This window comes from Sinohyriopsis cumingii, chromosome 8, assembly GCF_028554795.1.
Source record: "Sinohyriopsis cumingii isolate HCF-2022 chromosome 8, ASM2855479v2, whole genome shotgun sequence".
NCBI classification, from domain to species: Eukaryota; Metazoa; Mollusca; class Bivalvia; order Unionida; family Unionidae; genus Sinohyriopsis; species Sinohyriopsis cumingii.
In genome coordinates, this window is record NC_142968.1 from 85,102,959 (window position 1) to 85,123,170 (window position 20,212).

Below are 20,212 nucleotides of genomic sequence, written 5' to 3' on the forward strand. Positions count from 1 at the left end.
TTTCTTTCCTAGCTCAGCGACGGCTTTGTCAGATGATCAGGTATCATGAACTATTTCTCCCCACTCGTTTATTATTTTACGTCTTTTGTCCGTTAAACCGTTTCCACGTATCGCGTTTGTGAAATGTTCCGTTACTAGTTCGGCTACACAATTTATTTTTTGAAAATTTCATTGGTTTTAGATTATTAACTCTGGGTTTATCATTTATCGGATAAATTTCATAAATAACCGCGGTTGCAGGATACGCTCTTTCATAATACGGTTTGGCAATACCAGTCAACATTCTTGGTTTGGAAGTTTTACTTAATACGGCAATTTTTCCATTATGAAGGACAGGGTCACGTTTATCACTGATAATCCAAGTATTATTGTTAGTTTCTGCTAATACAATAAACTTCACTCTGAAAAAGTATCTTCGATTGTTGAGATAATTACTAATTGTTGCTGCTCGTTTTTCGTTCAGTGTAGTATCGATAACATCATCGGTGTTGCGTATGATTTTAAACGTCGACCACATATGAGATGCACCATCTTTACTCAATTCTTTCTTGGCGTCGTGAATAGTAGTAATCAAATTTGTATTAGTCGGATCAAACAGAGCTCTCATAGGTAACTCGGGGATATTCTGTCAAGACTATATTTATATTTGGAAGGGCTTATCTTAATCTCTGTTAATTCTTCCATATTATAATTAAGCCAAGTATATATTTAAATTGAAACATTGTATAAACATAATGATTCAAACAAAAAATAAAAGCAGGTACCTTATGATAGGTTATACAATTCCTTGTGACAGATCTGGTGTAAATGAATTCTGCGGATATTATTTACAAAGTGTACGAAGAGGTAGTTTAGGACCAAAACCATGTTTGAAGTGTGATGTTGGAGTTAGAGGAAAAAAGCAATCGTGTGTGCAATGTGGCTGTAAAAAAGACAGAGAGTTGAAACGATATACAATATAAAAAACACTGATAATAATGACAAATATAAGAAATAAGAAAGATTGTCTAGTTAGATATTAAATATAATAATTTAGACAATTATTATTTAAACAACTGATATTGTTATACAAATAAAGCGAAAGGAATTTGTGAGACATCCTATCATAACGAAATATGAAGCATCCCGTGATGGTATCTTCAGGAACTGTCGACTAAAATGACCAGTTGGTTTTGTTAATAATAATGGTTATCTCGTGATCAGTATCGGTGAGAAGAAAAATTATCTTTGTCATACATTTATTTACGAGTCTTTTCAATGGGTACTCGAAGATGGATCATATTGACTCAGATCCAAAAATAACTCTTTAGATAATTTACGAGTCATTACTCAGAGTCAAAATTGTGGATCTGGTAATACTGGTATACATAAACATAAAACAATTGCAAAAAAGGCGGTTAAATCCATAACCACAGAGACTGGTGAAGAAATAATATTTCAATCAATAAACGCAGATGGCAATTATTTAGATATTTGCACGCCTTCGGTTCAGTGCGTCGCAAATAATATTACCAGATCTGCTTTTTCGAAGGAATATAGACAAAAGAAATTTTTCATTACTGTTGAAGGAAGATGACTCTGTCAAGCTAAGATATCTCCGGTAGTGTTGCTACTAATACTATATTACTAATTTTTTTAATTTATTTTTTATTTATTTATTTGTCATTTTACTTATTGTCCGAAACATTATTTTATCATTCTGAGTCCTCTATCGTGATTGTGGAAACTCGCCTAATCTCTCTCTCTCTCTCTCTCTCTCTCTCTCTCTCTCTCTCTCTATATATATATATATATATATATATATATATATATATATATATATATATATATATATATATATATGCGAGTTTCACAGTCACAAACAATGTATGATAGAACATTTATTTATTAATCTAAAGCTTTTATCATTGGTGTGACAAGAAAATAAATTACTATAACATTTCACCATTGTTGATGGGAGATAACTCTGTATCTTTCAGACAGAGTAATTCAGTAGTTACCTCGCTAGTCACTGCGAATGTCCTAAAAGAAAGGATATAACTCTGTAGATTTCTTTCTCCGTTGAGCTTAATATTTTTTGTCATCCTAATTAATTAATTAACCATTTATGTAATAATTAATATCAGTGAAGTGCAAGAAATTGAAAGGCATATACAACCTCCTTAATATTCTAACAATTCGTTTCGTTTAGAAGATTCACGGGGGGGGGGTATGTCTGTGCGAGAATTTGTGGAGCCTCCAAAAATAAACGCGATGTGAGCTGTCAAGATTTGATTCTGCGCTGGAGTTCATCATTGATTTGTTCGTTTTGACAACTAGCTGTAGATACGCCGACAACTTGCCAATCGGGAGTTCCATCGGCGAGGTTTTTTTTTGTTGCAAATACATGCGAATTATTCGCCTGCAATTCACCGAATGATTTTGATCGGATATTTGGCCAACTATAGTATACTCGTAATTGAGCTAGCGCTATTTCTTTTACTGTAATTGCAGTTGGAAAGTTGACACTAATGTTTATAACTCTGACCATGATCGGTCCACGTTGAGCATTATGCATAATCATCTTATTTGTTATTCATTTATCAAATCACTGTAATAATCATCAGCAATTTCATCGATGAGAGATCGATAAACATTGCAGCCCATAATACCGCCTGTAAATAATCGTCGACAAATATAAGAGATTTCATTAATGATTTCTGGAGAATTATTTCCAGCACGTTTTCCTCTAATCAGAATAATAAGAATTCATAATATATCTGCGTCTGCAAGAACATTGTTAGGACAAGCAATAAAACCACTTCCTCCTGGCGTAGTCATTGAAGGAAAACCACTTCCAGTAGCGCCGGGAGGATCATCAGTAAAAATGTATTTAGGTTCTTGTTGAGAAGGTTGTGGTTTTTGTTGTGGCTGAGAAATTCATGAAGGAGATTGTGGTTTGTTCTGCTGTCGTTCTATCTGTTGCTGCGATGGAGGAAGTTGATATGAAGGCTCCTGCTCAGGAAGTTGCGGTGAATCTTGATGGCTTTATTCCTTGTTTTTCTAACATTTCTAAATAATGTTCTATTCTAGCGCGATAAATCTGATACATCGGATCACTCGTAACCACTTGATTAATTCCTTGGTTTATACAACAACGAAAAAACATTTGTACCACGCTTCAAGACTTTTGCCCTCAATGTATTCTTGTTTGAAAAAGTCACGCCTTCAAGAAAAACTTTCAGTAGCAAACTCACCTAAATCATTTATACTGTATTTTTTTATTACTTGTATACCATTTTTAGTAATTTTTTCCTTAAAATCGAACTGTTTTACTACCCTTCTTTGACGTTATTATTTTTTCTTCTTCCTCGTCAACATCTTCATCATCGAGGCGTGGTTGTGCGGCAGCTATCTGAGTTGGAAGTAAAATCTTTTTTGTTTGTTTAGTTCTTCTCGCTTTTTTTCAGTTTGCTCAGCGGTTTGTCTGGTGGAGGAAAACCTTCAGTAGCTGCTGAAACTCCTTTAGTAACGTTTGTAATTGGTTTAAATAACTGTTCTGTACCCTCTGCCTATTCAGTTTGTGCTTCCTGACGTTCTAGTAGTTTTTGTTTAAGTGAATCACGGACAGGAAGAAATTTTTTATCGCCTCAAGTCGCTCTTGAGCTAATCTCGCTGAATAAGAATCCATAGCTGGTGCCATTGTTTTATCAGTGATGATTTAATTACCAGCACGGACTTATAACAATAAATTTATATAATCATCGATCGCGATATCGTATAGGACTTGATAAAATCTTCGGATGAAAGACTGATCTAATTTCATCAGCACGGATGGTGCGACCTTAATAAAACGTCCGATGGGTAAACAAAAAAAAAAAAAAAAAAGACAAAAATAAAGTAACAAAAGAAACTAACAAAATTAGAGAAACTCTCAATAAGTTAGAGGCTTCGGTTTGGCGTTATTGACCTTTTGTTTTTAATTTTCCTAGGAATCTTTAATTTTTAAATAAATGTCGTTCTTGCAATGATCATGGTTCACCCTCTCTGCTGCTGAAATACAAGACCGTTTTGAAACAAAAACCGTACAGCCTTGGACGGAAGGATTGAAAACCTGGAAAGGTGGATCTGAGTAAATATGTTCATCTCAAAAGGAAACAGCCCCAGATAAAAATAATTATATTTTGTGTACTCAGATTTGTTTTAGACACATACTCACAATAACAGAATGTCCCAACAGACATATATAAAATCCATTTAGTTTTGAATAATGGGAAATTTTCACCTCACACGCCTGCTAGTCTCTCAGTAGTCTTAGGTCTCGAGGTGTTCTCACAGATAATAACAACAAACAATTATAATATAACTATTTCTGTTTCTGATACCTACATTAAAAGCTTTTCAGGAATTCGTCTAATCCTTTCTTATGCTCATATGTAGGACATCCATTCACCTCAGATAAACAAGCCAAAATTACCGACAGTATTTTTCCACGTGAAGTCACAGATAAAGGTAAAAGCTTAAAAGGAATTGTTATGGATATGTTAATTTGTTTGTCATGTGTACTCTGTAGTTTGCAGAGAAACGTGAATTGTTAATTATCTGTGAACCAAATGAATCCGTGTTTAGGAAATATTTTGCAACCAAGATAAATATTGATATCCTGGTCTTTTTGTGCATATTTGTTCCCATTTTTGTTTTTTTTACGGACAATCAAGGATGTCGAGACTATTTATTTATTTCCAATGAATTGTGATACACAAAGTTAAATGGAATAAAACGTGTTAAATTTTGATTGATCAGAAACGTTATGACAGTTAACTCGGACAACTATCATAACAAAGAATTGTATTTATACAACAAAATATTTTCCTCTATGTGACCGAGAAAAGGTAATCTACATTTTCCTTGTCTATAATATAAATGTTGGGCAAACGTATTAGCTCGTTGCTCACTCGGATGTTCAAGCGTATTACCTCATTGATGATTATGAAAGAAATGTACAGGACCGTTATTCATCCCTGGAGCCTTAAAATTATCTGAGTTGTCCACTGTACTGTACAAAGTACGCGACACGTATATTGTCTGAACTGACAGGCAGTACAGATGTTCTGTACAACTGTGGTTCAATATCTATGGAAAATAACTCTTCGAAGTAATACTGTCCAGAATTTAGTTAAACTATTGTATCGTTTGTGTTCTGAATATATGAGATAGGTTTTTATTTTCTTCTTTCATTTTGATTACTCCAAGAGAACCACATATGCAATAGCATTTGCATTCAGCAAAAATTAGATTGAAGTTTTCTTTTCTTTAGATTAGAATTTTTGGTACAAATATTTTATAATTATGTAATTAACACAAAGTTAATAAAATATATTGAAAAATATGTCGTCTTATATCGGTCTCAGTATGCCAGAATTCAATACAAATAAAGTAATGAACCCCTTTGAAAGAATACTAGATTGAACTAATGCACACATCCACCCTTAGAAACTAAAGTAAACAACTTTGAGTTTTCATTTCTAATATAACATGAGTAATTGATGCATCTTGTATAGATGGGCGGATGATGGATGAATGGATGAATGCATGGATGGATGGATGGTTGGATGATGGATGGATGGATGGACGAACGATCGATGGATAGATGGATGCAGGGATGGATGGACGAACGATCGATCGATAGATGGATGTAAGGATGGATGTATAGATGGATGTATGATCGATCGATTGATGGATGTACAACTGGATGGATGATCGATTGATCGATTGTGAAAGTATGCATGGATGGATATGTTCAATAACAACGCTAATTATAGGATTGACCGTATCATGTATAACATCATCTTCGACGTCATCGACACATCTAATGACAAATAGATGAGACATTGTAACATCATGGCACACAATAAAAAATTCAACAACCTCCAATGTCACAAAGAATTAAAACGTAGTATCATCAACCGGTATAAACTGAACTTTTTTAAATTGAAGGTGATTATTGTTTGCGTATTATCAATAACTTTACCGCTCCGTTGGCCTAGTGGTTAGAGCGTCTGCCTCGGATGCGGGAGGCCGTAGGTTCGATCCATGGTCGAGTCATACCAAAGATTTACAAAAATGATACTAACAGCTGCCTCGCTTTGTTCTCAGCATTAATAGGTTAGTGTTAGGACTGGTTGGCCTTGTGTCAGGATAATGTGACTGGGTGGGACATCATGTTACATGTCTGCGTCATGATGCCCCAGTGCTAGACATCACTTTAAACTGCCACACTGCAGACATCGTAGCGATATGACTGAATTGTTTTTAAAGCTGCGTTAAAAATCTAAATCACACACACACACACACACACACACACTCTATTATTATTTGGAAGACAAAGAAAAACACAGACAGTGGAGACTACTTGATTGAAAAGTTCAAGACAGTAACACCGTTTGATAAAAGGTCAGTCCATTTTTTCTGCCTATACCGCCCTCCTCCTGGTAGAAAAAACAAGCTGGCTGACTCTCTCTTTTTGGAGCAGTTTCCGAACCTCCTGGATCTCTTTTTGGAGCAGTTTCCGAACCTCCTGGACTATGGAAATTCGATAGGTGGCAACCTGATTATTCTTGGAGATTTCAACTTTCACTTTGACTGTCCCGGAAACTCAAATACATCAAAACTCATAGATTCCATTAATGTTTTCAACCTCAAACAGTCAGTTAACCAACCCACCCATAAACATGGTCACATTTTAGACTGGATTCTTCATAGACCTGATGATGACATTCTACGGTCCTCCTTGGTATCCCATGACCTTGCATCAGATCACCTCTGCATTATATGCCATCTTGACGCATCAGTCCCTAACCCTCCACCTTTATCTGCTACTAAGAGAAACCTCCGTATGATAAAATAGAACCAAATTAATGCACGACATCCAAGCTAACCTAATAATTTGCTTACCTCCTACCGCAGAACAATTCGATAACTGTCTGCGTTCATTACTTGACAAACATACCCCAGCTACCAAGTGCAGAATATCAATTCAAAAGTGTTCTCCATGGTATAGCAGTGTTAGGGACCAGATTCGCACTGCTAAAAGAGACCGCCGTAAAGCTGAGGCTCTGGCTTTCCACCAGACTCACTATTCATAAGCAAATCTATGAAGTCGCTTAGAAGAATGTCACAAATATAGTCCATGCAGCGAAATCAGCCCACTACACTACTAAGATCATGGAAAGTTCCAGCTGCAAAGTGCTCTTCGAGATTACTAACAAGCTAATGTCAAGGAACAAATCAACACCACTTCCAACTACCGTCTCTTCAGTCGACCTTCCCGACATGTTTGCAAATTTCTTCCGTGAAAAAGTACAAACCATTAGAAATAAGCTTGACACCACAATTTGAATTGACTCGTCGTCACCATACAGTTGGGATGCAGAATGTGAGTGGCAACCATTAGCAGCATTTGAACCTGTCTCTATGGATTTCGTACGTACAGTCGTGATGAAGAGTGCACCAAAGTCATGTGAACTTGATCCAATTCCAACATCACTGCTGCTTGAGTGCTTAGATCCAGTATTGCCTTCACTAACTGATGTTATTAATACCTCTCTCTCATCTGGGGAATTCCCATCATTTTTCAAAACTGCCATTGTAAAACCTCTGCTGAAGAAACCAACACTAGACCATAACGATTTAAGGAACTACCGCCCAGTTTCTTATCTCCCATTCATTTCAAAAATCTTAGAAAAGGTTGTTCTATCCCAGCTTGTATCTCATCTAAATTCAAATAGTCTTTTTAGCAATGTACAATCTGCATATCACCCTTGCCACAGTACTGAAACAACTCTTCTAAAAGTAGTTAATGACATTCTCTCTGTGTTGGATAGCGGAAAGATTACAGTCCTCACCCTCCTTGATTTATCTGCAGCATTTGACACAATAGACCATGATATATTACTTTACTGTCTCCAGCATGTATTTGGCATTCATGAAACAGCCTTACTGTGGTTCAAGTCCTACTTGGTCAACAGGACACAAATTGAATCTGCAAATGGAATACACTCCAGCCCAGTTGATCTATGTTGTGGTGTTCCACAGGAGTCTGTTCTTGGACCTGTTCTGTTCATTGTGTACACTCAGTCGCTCTCAAGTGTCATAGATCATCATCCAGTGTCTCACCAATTGTACGCTGATGACACCCAAATATACAAATCTAGCTACCCAACTGAAGTTGATGCTACCATCCAAGGTGTAGAGAGGTGCATTTCTGATGCTAAATCATGGATGACTTGTAACAAGCTGCAGATGAATGATGATAAAACTTCATTCTGATCACAACACAAAGACTTTCTCATTCACATCCTTTACCTCAAACAATAAATATCAGCAACGCCAACATTAAATTCACACAATCAGTACGAAACCTATGTGTTACTCTGGACAGTACTCTCACATTGCACCAACATGTCATGAACATATGCAAGGCTGCATATCTTGACCTGAGACACATCAGCTCAATTCGCAAATATCTTTCAGTTGATGCCACTAAAACACTTGTGTGTTCATTAGTACTTTCAAGACTGGACTATTGTAACTCAATTCTGTCTGGTTCATCTCAATATCTACTCCAGAAACTTCAAAAAGTTCAAAACACATCTGCTCGGATCATACTTAGAGTACCACGATCAGAGCACACCTCCCCGCTGCTCTGTGCCCTACACTGGCTATCCATTCGATCCAGAATCAAACACAAAATTTGTTTTCTGTGCTACATTTCACTGTGCGACTCCAGTCCAACATACCTATCTGACCTCACCCATGTGTAGACACCAGCTAGATACTTACGCTCCTCTTCTGACAATCGTATACTCATTATTCCCACTATGAAAACAAAGTCATATGGACAGCGTTCTTTTGCATACCAGGGCCCAGCAACGTGGAATGAATTGTCCACTGAACTTAGACACAAAGACACAGTGATCACATTCAAGAGGGCTCTCAAAACTCACTTGTTTCGACTGCAAGAACAAACTTAAAGACCTAATAATGTTTCCTACCTGAAATATTCTCAGTATGTTTTTTATTTTTTAATGTTTTTTTTTTTTAAATTTCCTGTTGTTTGTTTTTGTAATATTATGATTATGTTTCTTATCTTAATGGTGTTGTCTAATGTTGTAAAGCGCTTAGAGCTTCTAAAGATTAGGCGTTATACAAAGTCATTATTATTATTATTATTATTATAAAGATTCAGTGTAGTGCGCATGTTTAATCCACTTTGGTATTTTATACTTAGGTACTCAGTTTAAGAAAATAAATTAAAATTAGAGACTGATATAGTTTTGACATGGCACTGCAATTATGACATGGATTTGACCCTTGTATAATAGCCTAACATTGTTCCGCTTAAATAAGAAATGTAGAGAAAACATTTTGTTTTTTTTAAATTATTGGTCTGCAAATTAAGTTGCAAAAGAAATATACATGGAAATTTAAATAAATCTGCTTTCCATTTGTATAATCTCCATTCTCAGAAACACAAGCTCAAAATACCGAGAGCATTTTTTAAGGCGAAGACAAAGGTAAATGTAAATGCTTAATAATAACTGTAATGGATTTAATAACGTAGTTAATCGACTCTTAACAAAGGCATTCTTTGGAAATCACACACAAGGTATATGTTAAACGTTAAACCTTTTGTTTAGAGTTATTCGCTGAATCGTCCGCATCTTAAAACCCGATAGTCCATATTTTCTTTAAACTTTTATTACATAGATTGCATACTGTTATCTTTCAAAGAGTTATCCTCTCTAAGAATGACCATTTATCTTATGCAGTATTTTCTATTATTATGGACCGCTCCGGTGGCCTAGTGATTAGAGCGTCCGCCCCGGATGCGGGAGGGTGTGGGTTCGAACCCCGGCCGAGTCAAACCAAAGACTTACAAAAATGGTACTAACAGCTGCCTCGCTAGGTGCTCAGCATTAAGAGGTTAGTGTTAGGACTGGTCGGCCTGGTGTCAGGATAATGTGACAGGGTGGGTCATGATGCTACATGTCTGCGTCATGATGCCCCAGTGCTAGACATCACTTTAAACTGCCACACTGCAGACATGGTAGTGATATGACTGGAAAATTGTTAAAGCTACGTTAAAAATCTAAATCACACACACACACACACACACACACACACACACACACACACTATTATTATGTGGAAGACAAAGAAAAACACAGACAGTGGAGACTACTTGATTGAAAAGTTCAAGACAGTAACACCGTTTGGTCTTAATATATTAAACGATTCAGAAAAGCAGTATTCCTTGCGACATAACTTATAACACGATAACAAAATATGTTAAATAAATTTATTGAAAAGAGTCACACAAACATCCAGCAAGAACTTCCAGACAGTTTTCAGAATAAATTTGCTGAAAGAATTAGGTGATATTCTAGTTAGGAATATATCAATGAGCACGAGCATATTTCCATAGCCAGATGCATACCGAAGTTCCCTTAGCTCTAATCTTAACACAAAAATACTATATTAAATAGAAGATAAACAACAACAATTAAATTCAGTGACCTTTTTGTCCCTCGCCTATTGTGGTGGAGTCAAGACAGATCAGACTTGGTAATTATGAAAGTTTCATGGCTCTATCTGAAAAGCATTAGAGATCAGAACAGACGGTAACGCGAATAATGTCAGCTTTTGCATGAAAAGGCGAGAAACGAAAGAAAGCATGATAACAAATAGTATCAAAATAACGGAGTAATGACGAGCAGCATGCATGTGTAAATATACATTCCCTCTCTAGTATCTCAGTCCAACCTCCAACCTCTAATGGAAATGAGACGATAGTCTAAAGCGCTGTTTAGCACAATTATATGTCGACATTCATACCTTCTGATGAGGAATGGATGACCACAACATGTACTAAGTTCCCAACAATCAGGTGACAACCATGACATATACAAATTGTCATGGTGATCCATCAAAAAGTGTGATAATAGGTGAGTTCACGAAATATTTTCACATGCATTTCTTACAGCTGCACAATAAAACCGGCAATAACTCAAGCACAAACTGGAAAAGACAAAAAATATTTCGGTATGTCTATTTTCAAATAATGAGCATAACATGTACAACGTTGAATAGCAATAAACCAAAACTGTGAGACTAGCTGTACCCACAAAATTCTAGCATCTACTCTATCAGGTTTAATGTCCAAAAGAACATGAGCTCTCACACAAATCGCTTGAAGACACCGATTTATTGATAGGCAGATCTTGACATCATTTCTACGGTATGTGCAAAGTTTCTGATTAATCAATCAAAATCTCTCAAACTAATCACATTTACGCTATTATGTCGTACAATGCATTTAGCTGGAAGGCAAAAGTGAGCATAACTTACAAACATAGCGGGAACGAGATGATTTATTGATATGCACATATTTTTTTAATTTTATCTAGTTTCACTGCGATCGATTGAAAACTGTCTCGTAAAGGAAAATAGTTCTTTAAAAAAATGCAGGAATCAAGTGACTTCTTCAAATGCACATTTTAACCACAATCCCAGAAAAGTGCAAGACAATATACTTGCACATTAATGGAAAGAAGAACGAGAGGAGACGAGCATTAACCTTTTCCCCGCATATACAGAGATTTAAATAACAAAAGATACATATATGTTACGCCCTCTTACATATACTTCATGCCCTCATACATATAATGCATGCCCACTTAATTATACTTCATGCTAAATGACATAATTGATGCCCTCTTATATATACATCGTGCCTTTTGATGTATGCTTTATGCCCTATTACAGATAATGCATGCCCTCTTATATATATTCCATGCCCTCTTACACATAATGCATGCCAACTTAAGTATACTTAATGCCCACTGAACTATAATTGATGCCCTCTTATATATACCTCATGCCTTTTTATGTATGATTCATGCCCTATTACATATACTGACATCATTAATTATACTTCATACCCACTGAAATATAATTGATGCCCTCTTATTTATACCTCATGCCCTTTTACTTATACTTCATGGCCTCTTGCATATACTGCCTGCCCACTTAAGTATACTTCATGCTAAATGACATAATTGATGCCCCCTTATATATACTTCATGCCCTTTTACGTATGATTCATGCCCTATTACAGATACTTCATGCCCTCATAAACATACTGCATGCCCACTTAAGTATGCTTCATGCCCAAAGAAATATAATTGATACCCTCTTCTATATACCTCATAGCCTCTTACGCATACTGCATGCCCAATGATACATAAGAAATGCCCTCCTATATATAATTAATGTCTTCGTACATATACTGCATGCCCTCTTAAATATATTTCATGCCCAATGATATATAATTAATGCCCTCTTCCATATACTTCATGCCTTCTTACATTTGCAGCATGCCCTCTTCCATATACTTCATGCCACCTTACATATACTTCATGCCCTCTTACTTATACTGCATGCCCTCTTCCATATACTTCATGCCCTCTTACTTATACTGCATGCCCTCTTCCATATACTTCATGCCCTCTTACATATACTGCATGCCCTATTCCATATACTTCATATCATTTTACGTATACTTCATGTGCAATGACATATGCTTCATGCCCTCTTACATATAATTCATGCCCTCTTACATATACTTCATGCCCTTGCATATACTGCATGACCTCTTACATATATTACATTTCCTCTTATATATGCTACATGCCGTGTTAAATATAATTCATGCGTTTTGTAATTACACTTCATGCGTTCTTATATATGCTTCATGGCCTTTTCCATATACTTAGTACCCTCATGCATACACTTCGTTTGGGTTTACATATACTTGATGAAGTCTTATATACACTTCTTGTCCTCTTCTATATACTTCATGATTCGTACATATACTACATTCCCTCTTTCATATACTACATGCTTTGTTAAATATAATTCATGCCCTCTTACATATACTTCATGCCCTCTTATATGTAGTTCATGGTTCGTTCATATTATATATTCCCTCTTATATATACTACATACCTTGTTAAATATACTTCAGGCGTTCTTATATGTACACAATTCCCTATTGAATATATATACTTCGTGCGTTCTTGTATATACTTCATGTGTTCTTGTATATACTTCATGCGTTCTTCTTTATACTTCATGCGTTCTTGTATATGCTTCATGCGTTCTTGTATATACTTCATGCGTTCTTCTATATAATTCATGCGTTCTTCTATATACTTCATGCGTTCTTATATGTACTTCATGGCCTCTTAAATAAACTTCGTACCCTCTTACGCATACTTCATTCCCTCTTGCGTAGTCTTCATACCCTCTTACGTATAATAAATACCTTGTTAAATATACTTTATGCGTTTTTACATACTTCACGATATTAAAGGATATTGCATGTAACCTGTGCAGCCTGAGGTGTTCTACCCGTTCTGTTATCAGCCTCTTTACAAACAGAAACTTAGAAAAATTATCGAATTATTTTATATTTCTCTTTTTCTCACAAACCTCAACATCAGCTCAATCCAAAAAGGCTAACTTTAGAATGAGGATAATCATGTCTTACTTATATGTTAAGAAATTGTACGTGGTCTAGACACATGGAGAAAGTAAGTTATATGTTAGATTGAAATATATGATTTTTAAAGAAATATTTGCGATATTTGTATAATTTTGATTCTCAAATGTACTTCTGCAACATTTGAACCTTAAAAGTTAAAAACAGTTTAAAATATAACTTTAAAGCATATCAAAGCATTTTGATAAAATAACTAGCGCAAACAATTACTTAAAATTTGGATTTTTAGATTATATAACTTCATTCCAGGAGAAATAAAAAGAAAACATTATAACTTGAATGCTAAACTATAGTTTAATTGATATTCTTTTATGTTCTCATATCGATGAGATTATTGACTAGTACGACAGTATCATTGCCACACTTTGTCAAAATAGAATAACAACTTACAAATTCGCAGAAGTGTCGCCTTTCATAGTGCCAAGAAATTTTTGCTCTGTTCTATAACTAGGTAAAATTTATTAGTTTAACTTTACCCATTATTATTCAAAGAGCAATTGTCTTTTCGAAGCAATAGAATATTTGACTCAAGCAACATAGTTTTTCAACGCAGAATGGATATGCAAGTTCAGTATGATGTCATATAAAGAAATGTTTAACAGCGACAGTGTGTTACCACAAATTTCACTACCTAGCATTCAGAATGTGAATGGATGATTACTGGATACAGATATTCCGGACTTACCATATTGTAGGTGTGATCGGAAACATTCATTATTCGAGTTGGAACAGTAGACTAATATATACATTGACAAAGTCGGAATTACATCACATGGTAAGGGCTATTTTACGGCGTAAACATGTTGTGGTTAAATAATGTTATTTCAGTTTGGAGACCGGTTTACGCTCACATTGTTCTGTAAACAGAGGTGATTTTATTTATTCCTATAAGTTAACATTTAATCCGCCATTGTATATAGAATGAATTCCATGCTTACTGCCTACCCAACCCCTTTCCACTCGCACGCTATCAGTTGACCTATTCCCAAGTTTTAATGTTATTATTATTATTATTATTATTATTATTATTATTATTATTGTTGTTTTTGTTTATTTTTTAACATCATTTTCATCGCATGCTAATCTATACATGGCGTAACGAGCCCATGCCGTGGTAAATAATCCATATTCAGACAGACGTGACTTTCCACAACTCCCTTTATGTAGTTGCTATGAAAAAAAATGGAAATTAAATTTTCTAAGGATCGCAGTCAATCAATAAAGAGAATATTGCGCAAGACTTTCATCGGCTTATTTGGCTCAATCAGAATCACATGTAGTGATATGTTAACATCTTGTAATACAACAAATATTAAACTGCACACACTATAGGTACAGTGAACCAACTACGTCATAACGTGAATTACTGACCGACTCTGTCATGGTGCTACTCGGTATCTCAATATGATATACAACTATTGTTTCTATGTCAAAGTACTATTCGCCCGTTGCGTATGGAAACGATATAATTATGGTTTAAAAATTAACTCTTGGTTATAAATTTTAAGTTAGCAGTTAATAATAAAACCAGAAATTAACGAGAAAAAATACCCATATCCACTGTTTCATCAATATTTTATACATCAATTAAACACGTTAGACAATTGAGTAGAAATCTCCTGATCTACCTGTTCTCTCTCTCTCTCTCTCTCTCTCTCTCTCTCTCTCTTTCTCTCTCTCTCTCTCTCTCTCTCTCGTGTGTGTATTCACTTTGCCTATTTCCCACTCATTTCGACGTATTTCAATCAATATAACATAACCTCCCTTTCACAATCAGACCTCCAACCATACCATGATTGTATTTTCTTCACTTTAACCAGTTTACACTTTTGAATTTATTTAATTAATATAAATGGAAATACAGGTTATACCATCTCGCAAATTATCAAGTTCCAGTAAAATGTAGCATATGTGCAGTAGTGCATAATGTAGCGGACACACTCCGTATGTATGCGAATGAAAAGTTAACTTCTTCGGACGATGTCCAGCGCTAGGTTTAGTCAATCTTAGCTCAGCTGGAAATTGAACTCATTAACCCCTGGAGATTCTTTTCAGTTTCTCGGGAAATAGAGGTAGGAAAGGCATGGGGGAGGGGTTACTTCTAAATACATCCAAATTCATATGCTTGCAAGAGATTTTCATTAAGCCAGATATCTAGGTGAAACACTGTTTACGATTGATTATTTCACTCGCGCGTGTGCAGAAATGTAAATCTAGACATGATTTTCGTGTCCCTGTTACTTTTAATTCCAAATCTCAAATGTATCCTACGTTTTGCAAAGATTCTTCGGTTCGTGTGCAGTTCAAACCTGTCTTAGATATAAGGCCAAAAGGTCTAAAATCCGGACATAAATTCAGGTTTCGAAAACCGGTCATTTTTGTTTCTCAACATTTAGGTTTCTCCAGCTGTATTTTGCGGGGGAAAGTCACCATTTTTTTATTGTAGAGCTACTTCCTTCTAACACCACCCACAGTATTGCATTGCAAATGACTTTTACGATGATTTTATGCATCTCGTGGCATATTAAAGATATGGCTTATGATCTGTACACATAGATACATACATACATACCCCCCCCCATTGTACAACGATATCATTTAGAATTTAAAGTCTCCCTGTATATACCTAATCTTATATATATATGCTTATTAATCTTGAAATTAATGGTCATGGTTATTTGAAGAACAGATGGAACTATATTCCATGAGTTTGTAAAATTCTGCCTACATTATATTTCAGGAATCTGGAAGATTGAATGGCCAGATGTACATGCGGGACTATTTATCAGTGGCATGACTATTCCGCTCACAGTTGTAATAACTTTACTTGTTATATGGAAAAGAGGGGGTTCCTTGTATAGCTGTATGAGATTGGGTGCGTGTATTCTTTAACTCATGCTCTACCATACAATGACTACGACTATAAAGATAAGGGCGGGCTATAGCTTAATTTAAATGTGATGACATATTGAGAAAGAAAATCTCTTTATTTTTTTTTCCGGCATGTGTTTTAAAAATAAAATACTTGTTCAATGCTAAATATATTGATATCGAGATATTTTCTTACAGTCTTATAATTGAAAGATAAATAATATAAAAAAAATCACATAATTGAAATGATACTGTGCTATAATACATGTTTGCTTCCTTCACGAAAACGTGTTTGCTTGTGTTCAAAAAATGTATTTACTAATATCACAAATAAATATTTACTTACATCACCAATACGTGTTTGCTTACATCACCTAAACGTATTTACTTTTATCACAGTAAACGTAATAAAAGCTGAATTCGCTGAACGAAGTTTGATATGAACAAATTCGCTGAACAAAGTAACCCCCTCACATAATTAATGCCTATAAGAATAAAATCTTCCTTTATGTTACACACACACACACACAGAGACAGATATATATATATATATATATATATATATATATATATATATATATATATATATATATATATACAACGTAGTCGGTGTGATTTACCGTAACTAAAATAAACTAAGATAAAGTGTAGGTTAGAAATATTTAAAGATTATATTTAAAACCGTGTTGAGTTACAATCACTTAACAAGGTTTCTATGGATTTGTCTTCACTGTATATTTAATTTATATTGCAGGACGTCGTCCGAAAAAAGAAGAAACAACTGACTTAGAACAATTAAAAATAGCTTGGAATAAATCACACTGGTAAGCGCACATGTACAATCGCCTTACTTTTAAAACTAGAAGGCTCCCTTGAATCCAAACTTTGTCTTTTCTAAATTGGATTTAGTAGTTACAACACATACACAATAATTAGCAACTGTGATATATGTACGTGTGTGTGATGTATTTATATCCACACGTGCAACATCAGAACCATGACCTGGCTTATAATACGTTAGAAGGCAAAACCTGGCCAACTGACGGATTTCGAATTTTATTCGCTGGCAAACTGTATCCGTTTCATTTCTTCTTTGCTGCTTGGAGCTGAATATTCAAGCTATAACCTGTAGAAAGATAGGAATGCAATGGCTTTGCACAACAGTGACATCAGAGTATCATGTTGTACATACTATGTGGCACGGTATGCACTAACTCAACTATTATTAACATAACTAGGGGTGAAATATTTGTTGCTATCATGTTGCAGCAGGTTTACTGGGTTTACTGTGGAAAGCATTCACCTTTCAACTAAACCACGCTAAGTATAACAATAGGAAAATGATTTAGTGCTTCTAAACAGTAGCAAAACGTACAGCTTAATCACCTTGGCATTCCCATTTACCTGGCATTCCCTTTTCTCTTTGATATGCATAATTCTTAGACGCCATTCCACATCTGAGCTGTCGATATGGTATGGCATAACCTGTTTCTACCTTCCTTTCCTGTCAAGACGGAATTCCAGTGTCATGTTTGGTGGAGAAAAATTATTGCTTTCATACAATATACAATCAGAATATGCAAAGGTATAAAAAATAGGTACCGAAAACTGGATAGCTTTATTGTTCTCGGATTGACAGTATCATAAAATATTGTACGCGGTTCTTCTGGACTTTAAGACATTTCATTCTATCCATACCATTTAGTCAAACTCTGATCCATGTGCAAGATGTCTGTCCACGAAGAAAAGCACAGGAGAATGTCATGAAATATTAATCTAAAACGAGACAAAAAGCATTCACCCCGCAGTAGCAATATCTTCGGTACTTTACATTTTATTTCATATCTGCCTCGTGTCTGAAAGCATCTAAATATCGTGTACATCTCGCAAGTGAGCATATGTAGATTTTCCAACAACAAAAAAATAAATGGAAACTGTATCTTTATTAGGTGTCAAATACTCATAATGTATTCTCTTCTACTACAAATTCCTAGTCATTACGATAATTGCAAAACGGAGTCAAAACCTGTTCAGTACTAACTCAAGCAATGTATATATACTTTCAAGATATAAATCTAGGTTGAAAGTTGGAAGTAATGCGTATCGCTAAATTTAAAACGTTTATCTCTTGTTTGCATGAAAAGTAAAAATGAAACCTGAAAACTAGTGAATCTGAAAACTCATCTAGAATGCGTTCCTTTAACATTTCGATTTTTGGTGATGTATATCCATGAATGTGTTGACATGCCTTTAAACCGTGCAGTAAATATATATATATATATATATATATATATATATATATATATATATATATATATATATATATATATATATATTTCTATCTTTGTTCGGCATTAGCTCTGCACGTGACCTCGTAATCGGCTTAGCTACAAATAACACTTTCCAAAGTAGTGATGACGATGAATGGGAATATGATGGATATTTACATCCTATTGGTATATATCTCTCTCCTTCCCTTCCACTCTCTCTCTCTCTTTCTCTCATACAATCTCTCTCTCCCACCCTCCCATCCTCACAAACTCTATCTAACTCTCTCGTTCTCTCTCTCTTTCCCTCTAAATAAATAAATAAATAAATAAATAAATAAATAAATAAATAAATCCAATTCAAAGAATAATCTATAATCCAGTGCCGGATTACTCACATTAAACACGTGCTTAGGGCTCCAGCCCAACAACAGCACCAGAACAAAACAATTAATTGTTGATGATAAAACTGAATGAATTATATATGACAATATCGATCTGCATTTGTAAATATTTTGATTTGGAATGATGGCAACACCGGTAATTCCCCACCCTTTAAGCTTTTAATATTGTTTTTAATTTTGAGCTTTACTGGGGGTGGGGTGGGGTGGGGGTGGAGGGCACCATATTATTTTCAGTGCTTCGGGCTCTGGAAGGCCTTAATCAGGCACTGATAATCAGATGTGTGATTTTGTCCATTTTACATATAATCCTCAAAAAATGCTAAACAAAATTTCTCGTGGCATTTTCCATAGTCGTATCTCAACATGACGTCAGAATCATTTCTGAAAAATTATTTATTGAAGTACACTTTTTAAAAGATTTCCAAAATTCATAATGCAATCCTTTACTTGTTCTCTCTATTGCGATCATAGACAAGCCTATTTGTGCATCCCTACAACAAGATAAGTATTCCTACCTTTATATCACTGGTGTCTATTGAATTTTTGCAATTGTGTCTTGAAACGAATTTCAAATATGAATATCTTCCTTAATCTAGCACAAATTTTGTTTCCTTTCATCTCTCGAAAGAACCAAATTGCTTATCAATGTCTGGAATATTCGTACATTCCATTTATCTCTATAACAGAAAAAAGAAAGAAAAAACACAACAGATAACGCCACTGCATAGTGCATAGTAAGCTCATGATGTTCCTGTCATGAACTTATACTACATGACTGATAATGTTATAAATAATTACCAGAATCATGAACTTCCCATTGCTTAACGTGACAATGATCCTCTTCAACAAAACATGCTGCTCGCTTATGTTTGTGAATGACGTGTAACTCCTCCCACACAGTTCAGTAGAGATAATGAAAGAATTGTTTGTTGTTGTAGGGTTTAACGCCATTGTTCAGCACACGATAGGCTATACATGGCGGCCAGTATTAATGGTGGAGGAAGAACTCGGGAAAACCCCGGAAAGAACCACCGACCCTAGAGAAGCTACTGGCAAGCTTTCTCACA

General features: G+C 35.2%; 1 protein-coding gene across 2 annotated transcripts in view; it reads left to right on the forward strand.

The window, feature by feature from the left end:
• LOC149794039 (uncharacterized) overlaps nt 1-20,212 on the forward strand; it is a 74,744-nt gene that overhangs the window by 37,798 nt on the left and 16,734 nt on the right. For both annotated transcript variants that reach the window (XM_089967983.1, XM_089967984.1), the window contains 3 exons: nt 16,344-16,478; nt 17,229-17,298; nt 18,833-18,930. In XM_089967983.1, the coding sequence (XP_089824109.1) occupies nt 16,344-16,478; nt 17,229-17,298; nt 18,833-18,930 (303 nt within the window). The remainder of the gene's footprint in view (nt 1-16,343; nt 16,479-17,228; nt 17,299-18,832; nt 18,931-20,212) is intronic.